A 25951-nucleotide genomic window follows, 5' to 3' on the forward strand; every position below is an offset into this window, starting at 1 on the left:
ATAGAAAAAAAAAAAAACAAAAAAGAAGAAGAAGAAGAAAATAATTCCAAACAAACACTATTGTCTAGTGCTTTTAGATTAAACAAACTTGAATTAAATTCAATATAGAACAAGAAGAAAAATATTTTGAGAGAGAGCGAGAAATTTCATGACTTGTGAGTGCCTAAGAGTTATGTGTATAATTTTATATATTACCCATACTTGAATTCAAAATTCAAATTATAAAGTTTGCCTCCAAGGCAACCTATACATACACATACTCTTAACCTCCAACCATGATGAAAAATCATCTCCATTATATTCATCATGGTCAGCTATCCATGCAAATATGTGGAGGAATTTTAACTCCTCCTTAACTTGTTCCAACCTCCGTCAAATGGGTTTGGATTCAAATTATGAACCGGGCTTGATTTAATCAAGTTAAATCAAATCCAACAAAAGTTCATTGGCATATAATTAATTATTTTATTCAACTAAGTACAAAGGTTCATTTAATATAATTAAATAAATTTAAGCACAAATATTGATTAGTTGATCCAATCACTTAATTAAGCAAATCTTAATAAATTAATCTAATTAATTTAAAGGTGTTAAGCCCAAAATTATTAAATTCATTTATTCTTGAGCTGTGAAACAAATAAATTTTCTAATAAATGATCTAATCTTTATATTCTCCTTGAATTAATTTAATCAAGTTAAATTAATTCATTTCTTCTAGAATTAATTCAAATTAGTTCCACCAATTGCATAGTAATTCATGGTGACTCTTTAGGTTCACCTCAGCTACACTTGAGCTAGTGTCCAGCACAATCAATTACTTAAATAATTGAATTAATTGTTTTAAATTAACTATTAATCTAAACTTTCCATCAACATGGTGGACACTTAGCAATTGTCCATAACACTAGAGATTAATATTAGGCTACACGTTTAGGCTTATGTCTCTCCGCATAGGAGACACAGTTATCATATACTTACAATGATGGATTCTATATCGGAATCCCATTCACTGCATGTTCTGACTACAGTGGGAATGACTTATGATAATCACACCAAGATACTGTCATCTTTCGCCAGATTTAAGATACAACCATCATATGCATGTGACTGCGTGGTTCCTTAACACTAAGGACTAAACTCGTACTACAGAGCTGGGAAGTTCTAATCATACCGTCCAAGCCTACAGGCTTTTGTATGACGACTTCCTACAAGTCAGTTATCTACTATCCCTGAAGCTTGATTTTGTATAATAAACAAGTTCCTCTATTAGTCAAAATTCACCAATTTTATAATATTAACAAAAAAAATAGATAAAAATCCATACTCAACCCCTATCGACTTATAACTGAATAATTATAGGTCAATAAATCTTTTTATAATCAAATTACCCTTAAACATCATCACAGGTTAATGCATGTGAGTAAGTTTATCTTCAACGTTATAACATTAGTTTATATACATACATTTGTTTCACTTGTAATAAATCGAAAATAATTCAAGCCAGGAACATTATTAATTTTGATTCAGCTTTTTTTGTTAATATCAACAAATTCAATAAATTTTAATTAACAAGACGACCTATTTGTTAGCGACAGCAATTAGTAAAGATACTAGGTCTAATTTTTCAAATCACATAAAATTTATATATAATTACATTAAATCATATGGGAGGGTAGTGTAATTAATAATATAAATTATTATGAAATTTTGTTTTTCTTTCTTTTTATTACAACAGGTGCGTGGGGGAGAACCTGAGTGTAAACCAAGACGTCTTTCCAACTCAATGGTGCTCTTCTGAAATTAAAATAATTTAATGCAACTCACCCCTTTGTAATACAGTGAAAGAGTAAAATACCCTCTATGAGGAATAAAGATGGGAGTTTCTTTTTTATATTTTTTAAAACAAAATAAAAAATACAGAGGTACAAATTATTTTGTTTAAAGAACACAAAAGGATAAATCGTTGCTTTTTTATACAAACAGCAGTTTATTCATTTACAATATCACATGAAAAATTACTTGCATTTTTCTCTAAAATATTAGCTACGCACTTAAATTTTGAAATTTTTTGCTATTTTTCATTTTATAAAATTACTCACTGGAGTTTCAAAAACTGTTTTGAATCAAAAGTAAACGATTTCTTCTTGAAGATTACCGTCTAGAGAGAAAAAAAAATGTAGGCCTTAAAATACAAGCGCTCTGATGTTTTAGTAAGATTTTCCTTTCAGGAACTCTTACAAAGAACTACTAAAAGAAAGAACATTGGCAGCCAGATAAATAATCGAAAGATCATCAAATCAATCCTTCCAAAATGACATCCGATATACCTACGTAATTGTATGTTCAACAAAAACACAAATTAAACCCTTCTGATTCTTCGACGAAACAGACTGCAGACAGTGTCACCCCAACGTTACGCAAAAGAAATGGGCTGAAAGACCTTCACATTCATCGTGAAAACAAATAAACTCTATTTTTTAACAGAAAACGAAGTCTGATAGTCTCCAACTGAAAGTAGCTTCTCTTTATCTAATAACTCTAATGAGGTTTACATACAAAGAGGGTGGGCAAAAAATAGCTGCAGAAGCTTGCAGTTCAATCCCTATCTTATTCCTTATATTTCTATTTGTTCATAAAATTAACAGAATAGCTACCTGGTAAAACAATATATCATACAGATATAACTATTTGATGTATTAAACCTCGACAGTGCCTATAGTAAATCCGCAGACGACTATATTGGTCGACAGGAAAAGGATAAGTATAAAAACACAAAATTGTATACCATGAGGAATTTACTCCTTCGGTTTCTTACTCATTACTTTCCGCTTATTAACATCCAGGTATCTCTTTCTTAAGCGAATAGCACTTGGAGTAACCTGCATAGCAAAAGATAAAATGCACAGAAAATGTTATAGCTCAGTCACCATATCAAAGAGACAGATGAAATTGCAAAACGCTGCCGATATGCATCATGGAGTGCAAGATCAATCAGATATCCCATAATTACCCAACTTAGAGATCAGATTCTAAACAGCAGGTAACATGCTCCTACTTTTTTTCTCAAAAACGGGCAAAGAGTCTAGTCTCCTAAAGTGAGCCTCAGAAACGTTTTCTTTTTATCAACATTAGAATAACAAGACTGTAACAGGGACATACCTCAATTAGTTCATCAGAGGCGACGTATCCTATTGCTTCCTCAAGAGTCATCTGCAAGAAATGCAGCAATGATAATAAGTGACCCAAAAACCACAACCTGTACTTCGCACGTCTCATTTAGTGTGGAACACCAACCTAAGATATGTGCTCAAGTGAAAAACATATTATTCATAGTTCTTCATTAACAAAGAGCTGATTGTTGTAGGGGAAAAAGAAGTGGTTAGATATATCATCATGAAATAGAGAAAATTTGGGGATCGTCATATGGAATTTAATAACCTACAGATTCATGTAACTACTTTGGAATGAATGTTGTAGAGTTTAGAAGTGGCACAAGTGGTAGCTTAGTAACATTACTTAGATTTGGATCTGGAAAATCTCTAAAATGCTTAATGATTCTTAACCAAGAGTAAGACTGGGATGTTTGTCATTAGGATTGTATAGATACAGATGTTTCAACAGTTAGGTATCTGCCATTCAATACATGCCTGTTAGTTGTTAACTCCTAGGAATGGATTTGCACTGCTGAACATTTGTCAAGTCTGAGAACCATGTTCCTTTGGAGATGATATTAATGTCATGTGACTTCTGAATGATGGCCTACTTATGTCGATAATGGCGGCAAATGGGTGGGCCGGTTGGGTCCACGCCAATTTGGGTTCAAACACCTACAATTCTATACATGTAAATATGAATTCATTTTACTGATATAAGCCATTACCTTACAGTTTCTTCTCTTGGAGTTCAATACATCCATATTTGCTCAAGCATTTGATTTTTTGTACTAAATAAAATAAGATATTATCGAGTTCAATCACTTCTGAATTGACTTCACCTTCCACTTCTTGGAGCTTTCTTTTCATCTAACCTCCTCCATGTAAAGGTTGTGGATCATCACTCTAGTTATATGAAACATCAACGGCCTTTACGAGTTCAATTCAACCATCTGGTAAGTTTGGGAAATATGGCTTGGATGACATATGAACAGAACAACTTGTCCAATGCATTTGTCAGATTGGCCCTTCAGGGTTGGTGTTTTGGATGGTAGGGTTGGTTCACATTCAAGGAGGGGCAAAAGACAGGGTGGGGCCCAAGTCCACTCAGGAAATACGTGGGGCGGGTTTAAGTTTTGCCAAATCCACCCTCATCCTCCCAGACTGTCCTCCCCATGCAAAAGGGGTGTAGGTGTGTAAAATTACTATTAACTTCTAATTCATTAACCAAATCCTCTCCCACCCACCCAAGACAAGACCCGAAGGAAATGAATTTTAGAGTTCATACCAGGCGAGGAGGAGTTAGCTTCACATTCTCGTCCTTGGAGGCAGCACGTACATTTGTCAGCTCCTTAGTTCGAACTGGATTAACCTGCAAGGAGTAATTGGGGTTAACAAAAAGCAACTCATGACTATATTTAGAATACTTTACACTTACATCAAGATCTGTATCTCGAGAATGTTCACCAATAATCATCCCATCATAAGTCTGCAAATATATGAAAAACAATTAAAAAAATGTAGCCCCCGAACCATAACATTAGGAATAATGAAAATAATCTCAAGTTTCTTAGTCTACTGGAGAATGTAAATTGTAATCACAACAACCTCCATTCCGGGTTTGACAAAAAGTATTCCACGAGCTTCTAAACTCATCAATGCATGAGCAGTGATAGTCCCATATCCCATTGAAACCTGTTAGATCAAGATTGCTTAGCTAAATCACAAACATAAACCTAATAAATGAAATACAGACAATAGATTCAATCCAAAGTAGAGCAACAGGACTCATACTTAATTTACATGCGACAAACTTGGATAAAACCTAAGACAATTTTAATCTCGTTTCTAGCACAGAGTTGCCTAACCGAGACAAGACCAGGATTGACAAAAGATCAGCGTTGTAGTAATGTCTATAGAAGTCGTCTTTATTAATGTTATTCTTTTTCTTTTTGGTGGTTGGGTGGGTAAGATTATTCTGAAGAAAACCTTCATGTTTGCATGCTCAATATTACAAAATATACCAGCAGACTTGACATGCTAGACAGTCTGCATGGAATATTACCAAAGGATGATTGGCATGTACAATGCAATGCAAATGATGGCTTCAGAAATGAGTAGTGGTAGAATAAATGTTTGTTTTGCAACTTAAGGCTTGTATTCTTCCCTGAGCTATCTCTAATTAATCTTGACAGAAGCCAGTTTGATTGTCATGATATTGTAGTACGTATACATGAAAAACTAGAACAAAGTGCCTACACAATGGAAAACATTTACCAAAGCACATCAATCCCATTTCAAAAAGTCGGCAGAAAAACAAAAAAGAAATAAATAGAAATAAGTTTATACAAGAAAATTAATAACAAAAATAGCAAGATCACAGAAAGTGACATGTTTGTATACCAAGACTCCTTTCCTGACATTTCCAAGAGGACCTCGGTATTTCTCGTAATCTGCATGAATAACATACAAAAATCAAAATGCAAAATCATAGAAGGAAAGTATTACAACTCACACGTGGGGCAAACAAGGAAAGGAAGCAACAAATAATCAATGGAAGCAAGTATCAGTAATCGATGGCATAAGATTTAGTCCCTATGATATGATGCATAAATTGAAAAGTTGAAATACATAAAAAAATCTCAATAGTTGGGATAAAATAACAAGTTCTGTTTCTAATTAGAGGAGAATATAACAAAGGTAAGCAAGCTCACAAGACATATATTGATCAGCTCAAAAGAAAGCAAACGATCAAAACTTAGTGGTACAAATGGCTGAAGAAGACATACTCAGAAATGCACGATGCATAAATCCAGTGCCTCGTGTAACACTGTTGAACACACTTCTATAACCAACCAAGCCCCTGTAAACATATACAAAATATCAAGGAGATAAAACTAATACCAAAATTCTTATCCTGTCATAGTAAATGCATGACAAAGTGACAGAAAGTACCCCAGGGCAAAAGGTTGCATCAGTGAAATAATATCTGCTGAGGCAACCGAGCTTAATGAAAGAAACAATCAAAGAGCACAAATTTGGAAGATATGGGGGTAGCATAAAGAAAGGAAGAACTAAATTTGACAATTACAAAAATACCACAAAAATCAGAGTTAAAAAGAATATGAAATAAAGAATCAGAAGATAGAATAAGGAACTAATATGTACCTAGAAGGACAAGTCAGACAAAGTCTAGTCCTGCCAACATTGCCAGGGACAGGACCCATGTCAGTTATCTCTCCTCGCCTGTGAGAGAGAGCTTCCATAACTAAACCCACATGCTCCTCATTTACCTGGCACAAGCAAGGTACACCAAGTCATTTATTGAAATTCTGAAAGGTTGGAGAATCACTTTACATTTGCTTCAGGGCTATCACCTCGATAGTCACTTCTTCAATTGGCTCCAGCTTTTGTCCTTTCTCATTTTTGTACCTGATTAAATACAGAAATTATCCCAAGCTGTATAAAAATGATTTAAGTTGAGAAGCTTCTCATGTATGAACAACTGAGAAGATCATATATTTACAATCCCACATCATGAACAGTAGCCTAAACAGCCTACATCTTATTCTAGTCTGGTGGCAATAGTAACATTTAGGAAATCCATGTTGGTTAGCTTCCACAATACATATCTCACACAGATCATATTTTAGTTAATACATCTAAGAATCTTAACACCAATAAAAGTAATCAAGTCCAAATGTGTTACTGAGAAACTTCAGAAAGTCAATATACTGAGAACCATGAATAATTGGAAGAGGATACATCATCCAGGACAAAATGGAAATAATCCTCACGAAAACTCAGCATAAGAGCTCAGAATTGTGCATTTTTGGAGGGATCAGATTGAAACTATCACGTCATTTATAATTGAGATGATCTAGAAAGAGAATTCCTTCTATCGGCTTTCTCTTCCCCTATCTCTTCCCAATAGAGAAAATACAACAGGAAATGAATAGCTGGTAAAAAGCAAAGGACTATCCATACTGAGTTTCTAACATATTTGCTCGTTTGTCCAGTTGCTGTCTAATGATTCAGCAAAGACAGAGGAATAAAGAGCATTTCCCAGTTATAGACAACACAGTTAAGAGTAAAAGCATTTGAATTCAAACTAACTTCACTTTTTCTTTGGAAATACTATTAAAGCATCACTCTTCATTCTATAACTGACTGCTTGCACTTGATGTTTGGGATGTCCAAAGATACTGTTTAATTTCCTAAATTACATCCATAGGGGTCCAACCTCTAAAGTATAAAATGTGAGTCATGTGACAGACTGGATTTCGCACACTACTTTTGACAGTTTTGTATTGCATAGGTACAAAAAGATTCGCCTTTGCAATTGTCATCTAAAACTCTATTTCAATTCAAAACAAGGACACTCTTTGGTACATGGAGGAACTAAAATATCATGTCAAAGGAAACAGATGCCTGTGGACAAACTCACAAAGGAAATAGATGCCTGTGAGCAAATTCACAAAGGAATAGTTCACTTCCATTTCTTGTTTCTTACAAACTTATTATCCCAGATTGGTGTTCCTTCTTTGCTTAAACGCAATGCACTAAAACTGCTAGCTAATGCACTGGTGCAGACAGCAGAAGTTTTCGTGAGTTGAGAAGCAAGCAAGAATCAGATGCTAAAAGAATCAAGCAAAAGAACCTACACGTGAGTTTATTAACGTTTTGAGTGTTGACGCTTTCAGGAAAATGTAGCATCTGAGCATGGTTGCATTAGAAGATACAATTCTAATCTGGCTTGCTCCAGACCAGTTAATTAATCCTCCTGCATAGTCACATTTCCAATTACGCCAGATAACACAATTACTTGATTGGCCGAAATGGGCCGAGTAAAAACATTCTAAAACCAAGTGATGGATATTCACCACTGGGAAGATAGTTGAAAAAGAACCTGATGAAAGGAACTCTAATATGAAAATTTCTATTCAACACAGAAGCACATTCCTTCAGGTTCTCTTCAGTATTATGACTATCAGGGAAGGTTCCTAAATATGCTGAAAGAGAGTTGTTACACTTTGCCGAGTTTTAAATTATTATACCATGATTAACATACTTTCAAGTAGGGAACAACCCAACATGCATATTGGCTGAAGTCTCGAGCATCAATCAAATTCATTTAAGTCACATAAAATGTAGTTCATTGCTCCTGTCCAACTCTTCAGAACATCTGAACTCTCAACATTCGGCTAACGAGAAATTAGTCATGATATATTGAAGGAAGCATCATATCTAACTCTCCATCCCAATAAAGTAAAGGTTTGAATTTGGCTTTTCCTGTAGCAGTTACATATATACAACACGAAAAAAAGAAACAAAATGGAGGCAGAAGGAAGAGGAAGCAGCACAAGGCACCAGCTCAAAGGAAAAACTCACATGACTTTAGGAGGTGAAACAGAAAGCTCAAACTTTTCACGCCTCATGTTCTCAATTAAGATGCCTGTTTTCCATAGTAGAGATAAGTTAAGACAATGCAAAACGGAACAGATGAGGATTAGTGTAATTCTGGACCATAACATTATAAGATAAAGTAAAAATAAAGCATATAATATAAAATACATCTTATCAAAAGAACTAACCCAATTGAAGCTCTCCCCTCCCTTGAACTTCATAAGAGTCTGACATACCAGGGAGCACGTTTATTGCGAGATTTCTTTCAGCTTCAGCCATTAGTCGATCTCCAATTTGCCTTCCAGTCAACTACATTTGTTTTACAAATAAAAGAAGAATCTCATCATGCATCATACACGATATCCAGTGAACCCCAGCAATAAGCATACAACACGATCCCTAGTGATCCCTTTATACAGATGACATCAAATCCACAAGTACAGAATGTAAAAATTTTGGTTGGATCACGATGGAAGAAATACTGTTGGTGGGATGGAAATGTAAAAATATCAAAGAAAAACAACGTGCATATAGAAAAGTTTGCGATGACAGCTCCTCAACCCACCAAAAAGAGCCGTGTCATTGGCAACTCAATAGGCACACAGAAGAGCAGGGTAACTGTTGCATCAAAATAAGGGTGTTTAAACAAGCAGTTGCTCGCCCAAATTCATGTAAGACCGAAGAGTGAAAGTCTAAAACATAGTCGAACTCAAGATACAATCTAAAAGACCAGTTGTGATATGGAAAGATCAACGAGGATGTACACAAAAAAGAATAGGGGCAAAAGGAATCTTACATAAGTACCGTCTCGACCAGCCAATGGCGAGTCATTCACTCCAAAAGTCATGGAAATGGTTGGAGGGTCGAGTTCAACAGTAGGCAGAGCAGTCATGACCTACCAGAAACCTAGTAATGTCAATTACATGTCTAATATCACATCAAGGATTTTGCAGAGTAGATGTGAACATTTCAACTGCTAATAGATTATAGACTGTTCATTTACTCGGTATAGAGCAGGACATAGACATCATCATTTTTAATATTATGAAAAATATAGGATGAGGGGGAATAGAAGTTAAAATCAGAAGCAAAAGGAACTTAGAAACTGATGTTTTTCCAACAATCGCATATCCACAAAAAACTGCCACACTAACCAACTATTCAAAAATTAATCAAATATAGGAACGAGATAAAGAATTTGTGCAAAATATGCTGAAGACTGTAAAGTAGTAGCAGAAATGATTTTCAGGTAAACTCTGTTCGACATCAATTAAAATCCTAACCTAGAGATGGATACGTTGAGGGTTAAACCACATGGTGTCTAGTGGAGGAAGACGATATGAGAGGAAAGTAACACCATGATAGAAGAGATTAAAAGCAAAACAGCGCAAAGAAAAGAAATGAAAATCTTCAACATGAGAGTCCAGCACAAGAAGAAAGGATACTAACTTATCTACAATATTATAAAAGAAAACTTTTTCGTACCAATCTTTTAATACCCAAGTTTACCCTTTAATTCACTTCTTCCATTCAAAAATAATTTGGTCATAATTTCAAGAACAGTATTATAGCAATTTCAATATTTTTAAATAATCTCACATTACGTTTTGGGATAGTTAAACTCCCCTCCCATGAGGTTCAGTATAATTACACGTGGACCCCCTATGGTTTGGAGAATTACACCTAGCACCCTGGTTTGCTTCCATCTAACAAATAAGTTCCTTCTTTAGTTAAAATTCATTGAATTTGATGATAATAACAAAAAATGAGTGAAAAATTATTATTTACACTCAGATTGATTTATTAGTGACTGATTGCATGTCAAACAATGTTTTCCGACTAATCTACCCTTATAACAGTGAAAATATACTTCCTCATATGCATTGACGCGTAACGACGTATGAGGGTAATTTTTCAGAAAAAGATTTATTTAACCTGCAATAAATCAGTAATAAGGCAATCGAGGGGTAAGCATAGATTCTCTTTTTTTTATTATTATAAATTCTGTGAATTTTTATTAACGAAAGGACTTATTTGTTAGACAAAACAAACTTCAGGGATGCTAGATGTAATTTCCCAAACCACACGGGTCTATGTGTAATTATACCAAACCTCAGGGGAGGAGAATATAGTTATCCCTTACATTTTTTCCTTGTCAACCCACTACTCCACATTTCTCTCACCTTACTTCTCCACACTTGTTACAATTTTACAATTACAATTTTGTTTTCTTTTAATTCCTTTTTTCTCATCACAGCCTTTTTTATATGCTCTAGGGAACCACGTGCAGCGACGACTAGTTTACCAAAAACAAACAATATGTTAAACAAGGGAAACCAACACAAAAGATAAGACACCCAGCCAAAAGAAATGATAACTTTGAGACAAAATAAAATACCTGAAAATCCAAGGAGCAAATATTTGACGCAAAGAATAATGCCATCAAAACAAGAAGTTACTCCCATCCCCCACAAGCATGGTTTAAACATATCAGTATGCAGCTCCAGATTAATTCAAAGCCTCTTATTAGAATAAAAGAAGATAAACACACATGACTGCTGGCACATTGCGGGTTTGTGCAGTGATTGAAAAGTCAATTTGGTGGGGCATGAATGCTTGAAATTGCGCCACAGGTGCAGTAGTAATAGTGTTAGCGGTGCTAATAGATATAATATTTTGGTGCAGAAAGCAGATTCAGCAGTCATAGAATCCAGCATTGTCAATTTCTAAGCACATAATGACACATCTGTGACCACCTCGTGAGAATCAACTCCGAACAACTCATGGAGTAGAAACCTTAAGTTAAGCCACTAGGCAAATTAATCGAGAACCCAAACTTTGTCAATTTGAAAGACCAAAGAAAAGAAAGTATCATGAGAACTCCCAGTTGCTTAAAAGAATGATGCAGAATTAATGTGCCCTCCAGTAAATAGGAAAAGCATCAGAATCATGTACCTCGACATTTGAGATTGTGTGCCCTATTGCGGGACAGGTTAACCCAGCCATAGATACTATATCACCAGCACCAGCACTATCAACTGAAAGGGTACAAGTGCCCTTCTTTTTCATCAGTTTCACAACCTACAAAAATGTAAATAGATGACATAAAAATGATAATAGATTAAGAATCATTATTCACATATATGCCTTTTAAAAACTCATAGCAGAAAACAAGAAGTATGACGCCTTATCTAGTAGGGTCATCCCGACATACCCCATCACTAATATCAATGCTAACAAGTACTTCAAAGTGTATTCATTATATCAAAGTTTAGTTCAACCAATTTGATCCCTTTTTTGTGCACATAATATATAAACTGGACTAAGTCCATATCATAATTGGAGATCAGTGAAATCAAAGGGCAGAGTGGTCTTCCATTACTGTTCCAATTTTGATATCCAGTTAATATAATATTTTACATATATCCTAAGGCAAATGTGGCACTTTCTCAACCTGAAGAAAAAGGAGGGTCGAGTAATGATTCTCAAAGCTAGACAAACAAAAAAGGAGGGTCAACTAATGATTCTCAAAGCTACCCAACTTTCTGTCTTCTTCTTTTCCTCCTACATGTGAATTTCTTCTTGTTCCAATTGTTTTCAAGCTTTATTACTATTACAGGTTTGTCAACGTCCATTAAATCCTGTCTACTTAGTTAGATGTTCCGTGTAACAGAGAAGAGAAGATCCTGGATCATCGCTTGAGGTCCCCGCGTTATGAAGAAAACGGAACCCTCCCTAAGTTTTCACTAGGGCAAGACAAAGATTCTTCTAAGTCTCAAGCTTTGGTTCGCATGATCAGAGGATGACTGGCTTGTTAGCAGGCCTCAATAATTAGTGTTTAGCTTATTTTGGTGCTACTTATTGCAAGAGCAACTCATCTAAAAACCTTAAGATAGTAAAGTTAAAGACATTTAATATTATTGTCTCAAGCTTGACTCCAAAAGTGAAAGCCGTATTTTCTACTTAAAGGCCAAACTTTCATAATTGGGTGTTGGTGAGACCTATGCAGAACATCTCTTATAGAGTAGCTTTCTTACTATATCAAGTGACAACCGCATAAAATCTTAGACATGAAGAGTCATTTGGTTGGGGCGAAAATAGAATGTATAAGAAAAATGAAACTGAATAAGAAAGTTTTATATTTAATTTGAAGAACAACAGTGGAGGAAAGAAAAATATGATGTAGATGAAAACCCTTTCAAAGCAAATTCCATTTTTGTTCAAAATTGGGCGAAAGTGTAAATATAAGACCCAAAAGACCAAAACATTCTTGTTCTGATACCATATTATCCACAACCAAGTTTCATTCCAACATTTTTTAATCTTATTCATCTTCCTTCTTTGTGCATTCCTTCTCATCCTTGGCAAAACATAAAACTTATCATTTTTATCCTTTATCTTTTGGTTAATTGCTACGTCATCCTTTCGCAAAGTCAAAACATAAAAACATTCAGTTTTCTTATCTTCTGCTTTCTATTGCTGAAGAGGTTTCGAGTTTCAACATAATTAAGTTATGAGATTATCTGTTGCTAGGATTTAATTTATTATCTAGCATAACATAAAAATTAATTAATAGGTAAAACAGCAAAAATTAATTATTAGGCCTCCTTTTATTTTTATTATCAAATGTAGGGAAATCTTTGAAATTTTCTCCATTTGGATCCTACCAGTTAGACCAATATAAAATTGGATCCACATGGGCTGACCTAGTCATACATGCATTCTCTGAATCAAAATTGCAGATATTCTCATATAGAGCTTGACCACACACCCGTTTAGCATATGTTAAGGGAAGCTGTGTAAAAGCAACATCTATGCTTAACTCAAGGTAGAGTGCAAATAATAACAATCCTCTATAAAGCAAAAAGTCTCTGCATCTCCAAGAAAGAAAGGAAAATGAGGCAAGTCAACTAATTCTTTTGTCCACAGTTATTCTTTTCTTCCTAACACGTGTTTTTCTAATAAAGATCTTTCTTATAACATAAAGGTATCAGTTCTTCGTGGGATGAGTGTAATGGCGTAGGTAACTTAAAAATTATAAGTAACTACAGAACAAGCAGCTAAAATCCTTCTATTACGCAACAGAAGAAACCTCTTAAGACAAGACAAAAGACCTCCAATTTCAGATCCAAGTGTACTATGCAAAAACGCCAGCATGCAAACAGTTTTTCCAGTTTCAAGGACAATGTGAAATTATTTTTGAGGAAAGTCATCCCACAGATATCAGCTCTCATACCGCAGCAGAGCAAGGCCTGATGCCTTATCTTCCAATAAGCCCAGAAACAAGTAGGATGTGGAAACCATATGCAGATGGTGTTCATATTTAGACTAAAACGATCACTTGCAAGACTAAATAGCACATAATTAATTAACAAAAATCAAGTAATCATGAAACCATTGCTCAAATTATGTGCAGCACGGACTGTATATATAGCACAACTGGTGAGAGACAAAAACTTCAAGACCACAAACCTTCCCTTCTTCCATTTTGATGACCCCAGAATCTGTACTATGAAGTCCATGCACTTTATCACCAACTCGGACAATCCCAGAATGGATACGACCAGTTAGAATCCGTCCAACATAATTATCTCTTTCCATCATAGATACCTGAAAGGAGCTGGCAAACAGCTTTATGAAGGTTTCTCTATAAAGGTGCAAATGCATGGTAGAAAGTAGAAACTGATTTGCAAGTCTACGAAAATTAACGTATAGTAACGAAAATTTAATAAATACATCGATCTTATCTTTTTGCGTCATTGAAATAAATATGTATTCTTTTGTTAGGGACTTCCAGCAAGACAGAAACAACAAAAGATGGACGACTCCTAATAACTGCTAGATCTTCAATGCAAAGCCAGAACTTCTCTATTCTTACCCACTTAACACCCCCTCTAGTTAGTTGTCATAATTCTTATATAACACCTCTCTAAGTGGCTCATTCGGGCTTTCGCCCCTACTTATTGCTCTTCTCCTTGAATAACAGGTCAGGTTATACTGAATTCCAGGAAGCACATGCTGCATATCAACACTGAAAGTATGAAGTTAACAGTAAATATTCCAGCACTAACCAGCATCTGAAAAGGTGCATCAACACTAGCAGTTGGCGGAGGAACGTGTCTGGTGATTGCATCAAGCAACTCAGACATATTCTTCGAATCATCCGGAGGATCTTTTGTATAAGTGGATGAAGCCCATCCTTCCTTGGCAGAAGCATAAAGAACAGGAAACTCTAATTGCTCCTCTGAGGAAAAGGAATCAATCAAATGAGAACACAGTAATGAATGTGAAAAAATACAGTTAATTTCAGGGGTTAAAGATTAATCAAATGGGACTATGATAACAGAAGAAACACAGAAAGCACCTGTGGCACCAAGATTAGCAAATAGATCGAACACCAGGCTCTCGACTTCATTGCATCTTTCTTCAGTAACTACACATACAGAAGAAAAGGTTATAGAAAATACATGTTTTCAAAGCATTAAAAGAAAAACAGATGGGACAAAGGTATTGAAAATTTGAGAAATTTTAATAGAAGTCCTTTTATGTGCAATGCTTACATCCGTCTACAACATGAACATCCAACATCTAACCAAATTTTGGCACATCACAAATTCTGAATACAATGAATTTTTGTCAGCCATTGAATCAGATTTGAGAACTCAAGTAAAGAGTGCACATAAAATTGTAATTGCAATGATGCAGAATGAATAATTTTCCTAATAAAATGAAGGCCCTCTCAACTGTTAACACTGCTCTACCTTCAGAATTTGTAAAGAATAATCTATCTTCTTGACCTATGGCATCATTTTGTTTGGAATTCAGAAGTTGTACAGAGTAACCTCTTCCAAAAGAGTATTCCACCATTCATAAGAAGCTGGATAGATTCCAGCCCGATATCTTAAATGTTCTCATACTGATCAAATTCAATCATGGTTTTGCTTTTCTTGCAGGCATTGAGATTCTATGCAAAACATTACGTATCAGCTTGATATCCGATATGCTGCAGGGTATTACTTTATATAAAACATCGTTCAAAGTATTGGCCGATATCATCGTTGATATCAGCCGATACGTAACTGGATCGGCACTCATCCCCGATTTTATATATTATCCGAGACTGTCTAGTATCGCCGATAATATCTTATATTATCACCAATTTAACGATATTATCGCTTAAATCCGACTACATCGCTGATAATATCGAATATTCGGAGCGAATATGATGTGATGGTTGAGACCACCAAATAAATTTATAAGTGGTGCTTACTCTTTTATGGATTTGTGAACTTCCTCATATCTTATGGAGTTCATGCACCTAAGCATAATTATCAAGTAAATGTGATATTTATGGAATTAATCAGCATTACTTTTGTTAAATTATGTTATGAGGGTAATATTTTTTTCCAATTGAGTTAAATATTAACCCAAACTATGATTCTTGAAGTTCCCATGCAAATGCTTAAAAAGGTCATACTTGACATTAGCTTGTCGGGTAATATTTTTATGCTTAAATTTTTTAAGCACTTCTATGATTAATTTATGAAAGTTTGATATGATAAAAAAATCTTGGTCTGAAATATTATGTATAATTTGTGATAGTTAAATGTATTTATAGTTTTAACTACTTTTTTGAAATTTTTTAAACATTGTAACATATTTGTTTCATATCGCCCAATAATATGCCGATATGCCGCGACCAATGTGGAACAATACCCGCCACTATTATCGCCGATACCGCGACTTTGAACCATGATTTAAAATCGAAGGACCCTTGTTTCTTCATCCTGCTGTCCCACACCAAAAATAGTAAATGCTTCCAACAAAATAAATAGTAGGTTTTGATAGAGAGAAGTACAATCATAACTGGAACAAGGTTGAAGTAGTATAGCCACACAGCAGGGCGCAATCAACAATGCTAATGTTGTTTGTCATGATTACAGTTTCCATAGTCCAAGTAGAGTTTCCAACAATCTCTTGGAAGAAAGAAGTATACATCTTCATTGTTACATCAATACATATATATATTTGATTACCCAGATGTTTCTGAGGTACTTTTCTGTGCCTAGTTTGGTGAGGAAGTTTCTGAAAAGATGCAACTTAACAAACAAATGTATTTACTTTTCTCTAACACCATAAGATTTCTTATCATCAAGACTGTTCTGAAAAGTATGCAACTAAACAGATAAATGTATTTGCTATTCTCTAAAATCTTAAGAATTTTTATATAAACACCAATACTTATTGGTACCTGAAGGTCGGTCTACTTTATTTAGAAGAAGTAGAGGACGTAGACCATATTTTAATGCCTTTGCAAGAACAAATTTTGTCTGTGCCAGAGGACCTTCACCAGCATCAACAACTAATATTGCTCCTTCAACCATGCCCACAACCCGTTCCACCTATGAAAAGAGAAGGGAAAAATTAACTCATTCAGCATAGTAAAGACTTAAAGGCTGCAGTAAGGATGTTGTTGCAGTCTCCAGGTATTCAATCCAAGGTAATTACAATTTAAAAGGTGGAGATTTAGTTGAATTTCATCAGACTAAAATGATATGGGTCATACAATGAGATGTTCAGGCTGCAAGGTTTAACCTTCATTAATGTCAAGTTCATACATTGTCCAATCCAAAACCAAAAAATATTTACCAAGCTAAAACCTTGAGAAGTTTTTTCCTTTTTTGGTTGTTCATTTTAGGACACAACTTGCAAAGGTGACATCACGTCTAAAAAAATGTGTAGATTTAGTTGTTGCAGATTTAACCTTCATTACTCTCAAGTTCATACATGTCGAATCCACAACCAAAAACTATTTACCAAGCTAAAACTTTGAGAAGTTTTTTCTGTTTTTTGGTTTTTCATTTTAGGACACAACTTGCAAAGGTGAAATCAGGTCTAATAAAGGGAAGTATCTTAATGAGTTAGGATCAAGTTTTAATTCATTGATTTGCAGACAATGTTTACAATTTATACAAGTGAAGTTCCCTTGTTTCTTATAATGGCTTCTATGATGGATATTTCTGGATAGCCTGGAAACTGATTTGCAATCTTGCTATCAGAGTTATACCCCTCTTTTCAGTTGCTCCTTGAAACATCAATGTGAGCAAAAGAAAACAAAAATATGCATCTTTAAGTTGTTCAATTGTTTCCTAGAAATAAAATTTTAACCGAGCTGACTGTATATGAGCTCTAATCTGAATATCTGATAAAAGGCCACTATTTAAATTAAAATCTTATTTAATACACACGCTTACTAGAAAAATAATTTAAAAGACAGTCAAAGTGATGGATGATGGTCTTAAACCACTTAGCTAGTTTTATTCCTTGAAAACCGAAATCATGGCCTTATGAACTTATAGCTCCAGTAACAAAAATATATTACAATAATCTTTGTTCCTAGAGACTTCATCATCATCATAAAGTAAAGAACATTACGAATTTGAGCTCTTAGAATATGGCATACCTCACCACCAAAATCTGCATGCCCAGGAGTGTCAACCATATTTAGCTCATGCTCTTTCCACGAGATAGATGTAACCTGCAGGTTGCAAGTTATAACAAAAATAACAAATGACATGCTCAAAAAACATATGGCGACCAAATTACAGAACCATAAGAGGATTAACCACCAGAAATATTTCCTAATTTCAATAGCAAAATTTTTATTTAAGCAAGCAACTGAGGCATACGCACCAAAAGAAATGTTTGCTACGTGTGGTTCTAATTTTAAGTTGTTCTTGTAAAGGCCAAAAACTGACTCCAAACACAGTATAGTAAGGATTTTGTTAGGTTTAAAACCAACCTAAGATCCTCGCTATCAAAGATACCCAAAATCAAAATAAAACATACCCTCAACTATCTTCCTGTATTATTTTTATTTATATATTATAAATTATAGTCTCCTGATATCAAGGCATGATTTGACTCCATAGTCATTTTGACTCCGTGAAAAATAATGCCCAAAGTACATACTTCTATCCATTCTAAACACCAACTATCAAAACATGTTTTGGCTTTTACAATACTTTGTCTCCTCAGAAAACAATATTAAACATACTTTCATTCATTTTCAGCACCTTTAAAAATTATCTCTAAAAGCAATACTAGACCCTAATCACATTTCCCAATACACGCTTCAAAATCTTCAAAACTTAAAATTCATTTTTCCAGCCCACGCAAAATCGACCTAAAATAACCCCACACACTTGAATTGCCTTTGAGGATAGACAATAAATTCAGACAAGGAGGTTCAAAAACAGCTTTTCTATAGAAATTCACCCCATATCTGATTATTTATTCTCAAAAGATTGTAACTAGAAGAAACCAGGACACTTTTCGACAGAAACGTCCCATTTAGGAAACCTATACAGGAATTTGTAAATAAAAATTCAGGAAGACTACCGACACGCTAGTCTAAACTGAGACGGTAATCCAATTATGGCCCGACACCATCTACCACTGGCTCAGAAGTAAATACCTCAGCAAACTTTCATCAATCTACTACCAACAAAATAGTAGCAGCCGTAAGACCGGCCTTTTTATCATCATTGCCAATGGACCCTTCATTTCAATGTTAAGATCAAAGCAAATATGAAGCCCTACACAACAATTTCCTTTTTCAAACTTCAAAAAATAAAGTACCCTACTGATATCCTTTTATCCAGCATTACGGGATTATCTACTATAAAGAAAGCAGAAAATAACCTAACAGACGGCCCAAGAAATCTACATCCAAAAAATACAACAGAACACCCATATACGGAACGGAGAACATAAACTTATCAATCTGATATCCTTGTTAGCTACTCACTTTCTATGGTTCCAAAGAATCGAAACAGAAACATACATAAAATTCAAAAGAACTGGTAAACCATTAAACACCTTAGAGGCGATGGTGATGCCGCGCTCGCGCTCGAGGCTGATCGAGTCTAGGGCTCGCTCGTGTGGAATATCGGCGCCACACTGGCGCAGGAGCCGATCCATGAGTGTGGTCTTTCCATGATCAACATGAGCTATTACAGCGACATTCCGAAGCCGACTAGGATCCACGGCGACTCCGGCAGCATCCGGAGTGGACGACGCCGTGGCAGCTGCAGTAATCGAGGAGAAGGTCCTCGTGTAGCCCGCACTGCGGGGCTTCAGATAGTCGGAGCAGGAGTGGAAGGACGAAGAGCGGGACTTTCTGGCGGCGGTGGACCAGAGAGAGCGGAGCAGTGGACCTACCATTGTCGAGCAGAGTGCAGAGAAACTGCCGCTTCTGCTGTAATTGAAGAGGAAAGAACGCCAGATGGTGGTGCTATTACTTGTAGGGTTTAAGGGTTTTTTCCTAATCCTAATTTCTTTTTACCTTTCCATTGCGGTCGAAGTCAGGGTTTAAGCGGTTTTTGCAAAATATCGGAAAACGATTTGTCAGGTTGTGAGGCTGAGTGGGTGTATGCAAAAAATTAAAAAAAAATAATAATAATAATAAATAAAAAAATAAAAAGCAATTCTAAGTTTATAGATTAATTTTAGTTAAGAAAGTGAGTTTTTTACTTTTTAAATTTTTAAATTTAGCAAAAAAAAAAAAAAAAAAATGTTAGAAGCCATAAGCTAAAAGCATAACCTCCATCTCTCGAGTTTATCTGTATTTTTATAAATATTTCAAAGTTCTTTTAAAATTAAAAGATATTTTTATCCTCTATTATTTGTAATAATCATAAATTATCCTCATATTATTGTGCTGATCAACCACCATGTCCTCCACGTTAGGAGCACCAATACCTATAAAATAAATATATTGATGGGGTGTAACGGAAAGACGATTGTGTATAAGTATAAGGTGTTGTGGGGATGAGGAAGGATGGTGCGGCAAGAGGCTGGCTGTAGGGAAAGCGACCTTAAGGCGGGTGTTGAGTGATGGTGGAACTGGGGGAGTGAATTACTAATTAGTGATGGAGTATTTACAAGTCTAAATTGAAAAGGAAAGAATCGCATAATGAAGAAGAAAATTAAGACATAAAAAGGGGGAATGAAACGGACACGAAGAGAAGAAAAGGAAATTAAAAGAAAAGAAAGGGAAATTAAAAGAAAAATAGAAAGGGAAAAAAGTGTGACCGACAAAAAGGGGGAGAAAATAAAAATTGATTCAAAAGTTATTTCGGTCATTTTGTGAATAATCTCAAATACTAGTTAATTTTCTATCAAACACTCTATTTTAACTTTTCAATTGCTTTTCTAATCAACTTTCAAACATTTACAACTTTTACTATTAGTAATTTTTCTTAAAATCACTTAATTCATCACTTTTAAAAAGAGAAAAATGCACTTTTGATACCAAACTTTAGAGTACATTGCAACTTTCATACCATACTTTTAAAAATACCCAATTTTAGTAGGCTTTGGTCTTTTACTTGGACTTACTGGTGTTGGTGTTAGTATTGTTGTTCATGTTTCTATATTGGTGTTGGTGTTAGTGTCGTTGTTGTTGTTTCTATTCTAGTGTTGATGTTAATATTGTTGTTTCATATTATATGGACAAGATCAAATTAATGCCCCTGTATTAGTACTAGCACCACGTTTCATGCATGCAAGGGTCAACATTAGGGCACCACCACCTATGGTAGGACACCCTCCTGGTTTTGTTTCTCGTCCCATACAAGGTAAACAATTCCACATTAAATTTTATCTTGCTATCATAATTCTGTTTTGTATCTAATCAGCCTTAACCTGAATATGACAGGTCCTATTGGAGATATCATTATACATGATGGTAAAAAATATGTCACTTTATCAAACTTGCGCAGTGTAATGACATCTCAGAAGGCACAACCTAAGGATAAAGGAAAGAGAAAGATGTAGACAAAAAAGTAGAGAATTTTTGTATAGGTTGAAGTCTTTTGGCAAGTTATTAGCGAAAAATCGTGCATTGCAATGGATCTCTTTTGTCAGGTGGATTTTTTCAAATTTTTGTCAAATCAGGTTTCAATGAGCTTAAATCGTGTATTCATAACCAATATATTTTACTTCATGTTTATGAATTTTATCTTTTCTTTTGGAATGTGTTGTATTACTTATTTTGCGCCTTACATGACTTTATGGGACTAAAAACTTATTTTTAGGTTTAATAGTACCAAAACACAAAGGAATGTTGAAAAACCAATTTTTCCTCCTTTTTCTCAGTCTCGCGTGACTTTTCCAGCCAAAATTGAGGGGTTGACGGCCGTTAAGGCCCGTGTGCACGGCACATTGGCTCTGCTGTTAAGTTGGCACAAAAAATATTTATTTTTTGATTTAATGGTACAAAACCCGAACTTGCAAAATTTGTGGTACCAAAAACAAAACTGACATTTTTTAGTGGTACCAAAACAAGATTTTGCCCTTATAATTAGTATTATCTATATATGTTACCTTTCTTTGTGATATTATTTTTATGTAAGTTAATGATTCGTGTACTGGAACTAATTTATTATGGATTATATGAGTCGCGGATGATTTAATTTGAATGATTATGTTGTGAAACTGAAATGAAAAAATGCATTGAAATATTTCATTTGTTGAATGATGTGTTGTTGGTACTTGTAAATGAAAATGAGTCTATGTGGGATTTTGTGCGACAGTGACTTACAAGAATGGTGATATGTGAAAATTGCGAAAGTGATGAAAATTGAATATAATTGTGATTTCAATACCCCTTGATGTTATTGATGAGCTTGTGTGCAAAAAAAAAGGGAAAAGAGTTATGCTTTGGTATATGAAAAGACCAATGATTTCATATGAAAAGAGCTTTTGTGACACTCAATAGGATTCATTTAAATATTATATAATGAACGGTGAGGTTCGATTGGTCGAGAAAATACTTTATCACCTTCTGGTAAGCAGATTAGGAAAAGAACAGTTTAGTTGGTTGTTTTGTTATGAGTTGACTGCGTATGGAATAAAGTTAAACGTGTTGAAATGAAAGTTGATCATATTCTACATATGTTCCTCATTTTTTCCTGTTTGAAACTATAATTAATGTACATGTGATGCTAGTTATTTACTTATTGAGTTGCAGGGTTATTCATCTACTGACATTTTTCAAGAATAGATCTCTACCCACTGAGACCTAGATCCAAACCTTACATTACAGTTAGGTTGGGCCAATACGCCATTCTTTTCTCACCCGTCAATAAAAATAGAAATCACATTTTGTAGTTGTATAAATTTAAAATTAAAAATGAGGATACCATGTGAACTAAATATAACAGTTCCATTTTGTGATATTTGATAGACATATGTATAATCTTATGGATGAAATGATAAATTTGGTAGTGGTGATGAAGAGATTATGTTTATATATATGCTCCACATGGGCTGATTATGTGCATATTTACATGTATAAATAGAGTTAACTTTATGTGTGATATTTAGGGGAGATACAGTCATAGTGCTGTTAGATGGTAATACAATTGAGCTTCTCTCGCTAAAAATATGACTTCAAGAAATGATTCAATTGCTGTAGAATCAAGTATCACGTGTTACTGCAGTAATAAATCGTGTATGAAAAAAGTGAGAATTTTGACAAACGAGATTCTCACTTTAAGCGGTCTTTAAAAATCTCATTTAAGGACAAAAATAATTTTATCGACCTAGACTTCATGAATTTATTATTCCTCGGAATTGTGAAATAAATTAAGACTAGAAATGGAGATGGAGGGATTTCTTTCTGCTAAAATCAGAGTGGAGAATGATTATGCGAATCTTATTTTCGGTACTCACGTGATCATTAAATATTGATGGAAATCATGTGGCAGTTAAGTGGTCGTTTTGGAAGGAAATTCAGGCCTTCTTTGTCATCATACATGGACAACTTTTTTTTCCATTTTGTCCAACTTGAAAAGGAGCCTAGGTATTGCATTTTTAGCCGTTGTGCAAATTAGTGGGTCTTCCCAGTTGCAATATTGTCATGGCCATAGAACCTTCTTCATAGACTTGAGCTCACTCACTAGGTTCTTGTACACATTTTTCTACCGCAGTTGCACATAATACTTGATTTTGCAGCAGTTGAATCACTTGTTGAAGTCATAATTTTAGACTGAAAAGCATAACTCTCATAAGTTTGGAAGGACCTAAATAGTATTAACCCTAATTTTATTATTTCCCCTTCTTGCCAAAAGTTGCAATTATAATCCCTAAAAAAATAAAGTATGTGTCTCTCACATGCCATAATTCTCTCCAACATGTCCAACTAAATGACCACATGAGTATCACCGTTCCCATCAAAATAGTTAATTAATGACGAGATGAAAAGTGAGGAAAAACACAAGTTATTGTTTTTAAATTGAGAATTTGTAATGATTGTCGTAAAAAGTGAACATGATCTATGACCAAAAGTATTTTTTTATGTATAAATTCCTTTTATTGTTATAATATACTAATTTTTGTGTAGATAATATGCATCTTCTCACTATTAATTCAATAAGTGAACAAAATATTGCTACACTTTTCCCTTTTAAATAGTACTTGATAGTTAGTATAGTATATTATTACTTTAAATTTGAAGAAAATTAATATTAAGGAAAAAGTTTATTGTTAATTCAGGACATGTAATGCACATGGTTGACTATTGGCACTTGATGATGGTAGAAGAGGTGTGAAGATTTCCATAAATCATGCACGAATAATATAAAAAAATTTGCAAGTCAATAATATGACACGTAGAGATGTCCCTTCCTAGGCTGTATTTCACATGGTGTTGCCCTACCTAATGAGTTGATAATAACAAAATCTTTTGCATGCCAATTAATTATCATCATATTATTAGGTTACCGAATGCAAAGAATTAATCTTCACCCTGATAATAATTATTCCGTAGTTATAAAAAAATATAATTTTTCGTTATGATTAACTAATATAGTCAAAAGAAAATAATCGTAGCAAATACAAATCAACCACGGCCTCGCAACGGCCATTGGTCGTTATTTTTGCAAGTGTAGCCAAAACATTAGTTATGGCCAAAACCATGACAAATGTATTGGATATTGCTAAAATCATGACGAATATTAATTAATCATGGTAAAAGTATAAACTTTTGCTCTTATTTTATTTAGCCGTGATTAATAGTATTAATTTACTACAATAAACCGCGGTCATTTATAGTATAACAAAAACTGAATTTTTCTGTAGTGCTGATATCTTTAGGGTAAATTATTTATGACTGGATTTAATTACAAAAATATTTCACGGTCTTTATAAAATTATAAGTATACACCCTCAATGTTACTTAATTCAAGGTGTGTATTTGTAAAATTCTGCCTCTCATTATCGGGCGAGCTTGTAATTAAAATCGTAATTTCAAGTAGTATTTTTATAATTTTTTAAAAAATAGAAAATATTTTTTAAATTAGACCTAATTTTAAAATACGTTGATTTAAATTATCCTATTCTTTAACAACTATGTAAAGTCTAAGTATTTTCAAGATGAAAACGTAAATATATTGGGCACGTAACATGTCAAAGTTGGAAAATTATACAGAAAGCTCTCACAATATTATAGATTAACTATTTAAAGAACATAGCCTCATGAAAGGGAAAGGAAGAAAGAAACAATCCCAAGAACCTCAAAGTGCTGCACAGGAAAAAATCAAATTCAACTATTATTAATTTTTCCATTTTGTAGTATGTATGTGATGCTTAATCTGTACCTTTAATTATTGTAATCACTGCCTCTCAAGATCTGGTAGACCTTCTTCCTGGCCACAAGACTGACTATGGATCCTCCTAGATGACCTTTCTCTATTAAGAATCCATCTGAAGGAGCTTAACCGCGAGCTTGAGCCACTAACTTTAGACGACGACGGCTGCGTTCCGTCCCCGTCTAGCGGTGGCGCCGACGGTGGTGCTCCGGCCACAGGCCTAGGCTCGGCCTCCGTGCGACAAATTGGACATGTTGAGTTTGAACCGAACCATTTATCAATGCAGTCTGCATGAAAAGTGTGTTTGCAATTTGGCAAAGTCCTTGCCATTTCACCATCTTCCAAAATGCTTATACATACAGAACACTCCACGGAGCCCATCTCACTGCTGGTGCCGTTTGTTTGTTTGAACATGAATATGGGTAAAGCGGCGATGATTGATGGGTCCAGGCCGGTTTTTGGCGGCTCGACGATCTGCACGTTGGCGGAGTGTGTTATGAAGCCAAGACGGCGAAGGGCAGCCTGACGGCGGGCTTGGCGGCGCAGCATGCATCGGGCGTATATGTGGAGTAAGGCGACGAGTATCACCACGAACGATAACGAGATTATAGCTATCAACATGATCTTACTATTTACATTGTAGTTGTGTTTACGAGGAGAGAAGGAAGAATCGTCGTCGTCGTCCATTCCCATGGTGGAATTCGGGAGGAGTGGTTGAGGGTGGAGGTATCTTATGTT

The 25951-nt window shown here is 34.7% G+C and overlaps 2 protein-coding genes and 1 non-coding gene across 4 annotated transcripts; all 3 read right to left on the bottom strand.

Moving 5' to 3' along the window:
- Nucleotides 1–2495: 2495 nt before the first annotated feature.
- On the bottom strand, nt 2496–19913 carry EMB2785 (elongation factor family protein). Of its 2 annotated transcripts, XM_011099739.3 has the most exons (19): nt 19440–19910; nt 18022–18096; nt 16810–16960; nt 14923–14991; nt 14630–14802; nt 14031–14168; nt 11514–11639; nt 9355–9453; nt 8747–8867; nt 8544–8607; nt 6530–6584; nt 6321–6445; nt 5942–6015; nt 5556–5605; nt 4761–4847; nt 4591–4641; nt 4441–4524; nt 3160–3210; nt 2496–2879 (listed from the first exon to the last, which is right to left on the bottom strand). In XM_011099739.3, exons 1-19 carry the CDS (start codon nt 19782–19784, stop codon nt 2796–2798), a joined length of 2022 nt encoding a protein of 673 aa, XP_011098041.1. In that variant the 5' UTR covers nt 19785–19910; the 3' UTR covers nt 2496–2795. The 2 variants fall into 2 exon arrangements, with proteins under 2 accessions (XP_011098041.1, XP_011098039.1); XM_011099737.3 differs by having other exon boundaries at nt 4441–4641; nt 19440–19913.
- LOC148784510 (small nucleolar RNA snoR113) lies at nt 19017–19111 on the bottom strand. The gene has a single exon (XR_016063879.1). It is a non-coding gene; the product is annotated as a small nucleolar RNA snoR113 (small nucleolar RNA).
- A 5133-nt stretch (nt 19914–25046) lies between the features above and the next one.
- LOC105176819 (E3 ubiquitin-protein ligase ATL41) lies at nt 25047–25949 on the bottom strand. The gene has a single exon (XM_011099736.3). The coding sequence runs from the start codon at nt 25904–25906 to the stop codon at nt 25238–25240; it is 669 nt and encodes a 222-aa protein (XP_011098038.1). The 5' UTR covers nt 25907–25949; the 3' UTR covers nt 25047–25237.
- Nucleotides 25950–25951: the final 2 nt, after the last annotated feature.

This window comes from Sesamum indicum, linkage group LG13 (assembly GCF_026168435.1).
Source record: "Sesamum indicum cultivar Baizhima isolate 11 linkage group LG13, ASM2616843v1, whole genome shotgun sequence".
In the NCBI taxonomy this organism is placed as follows: domain Eukaryota; kingdom Viridiplantae; phylum Streptophyta; class Magnoliopsida; order Lamiales; family Pedaliaceae; genus Sesamum; species Sesamum indicum.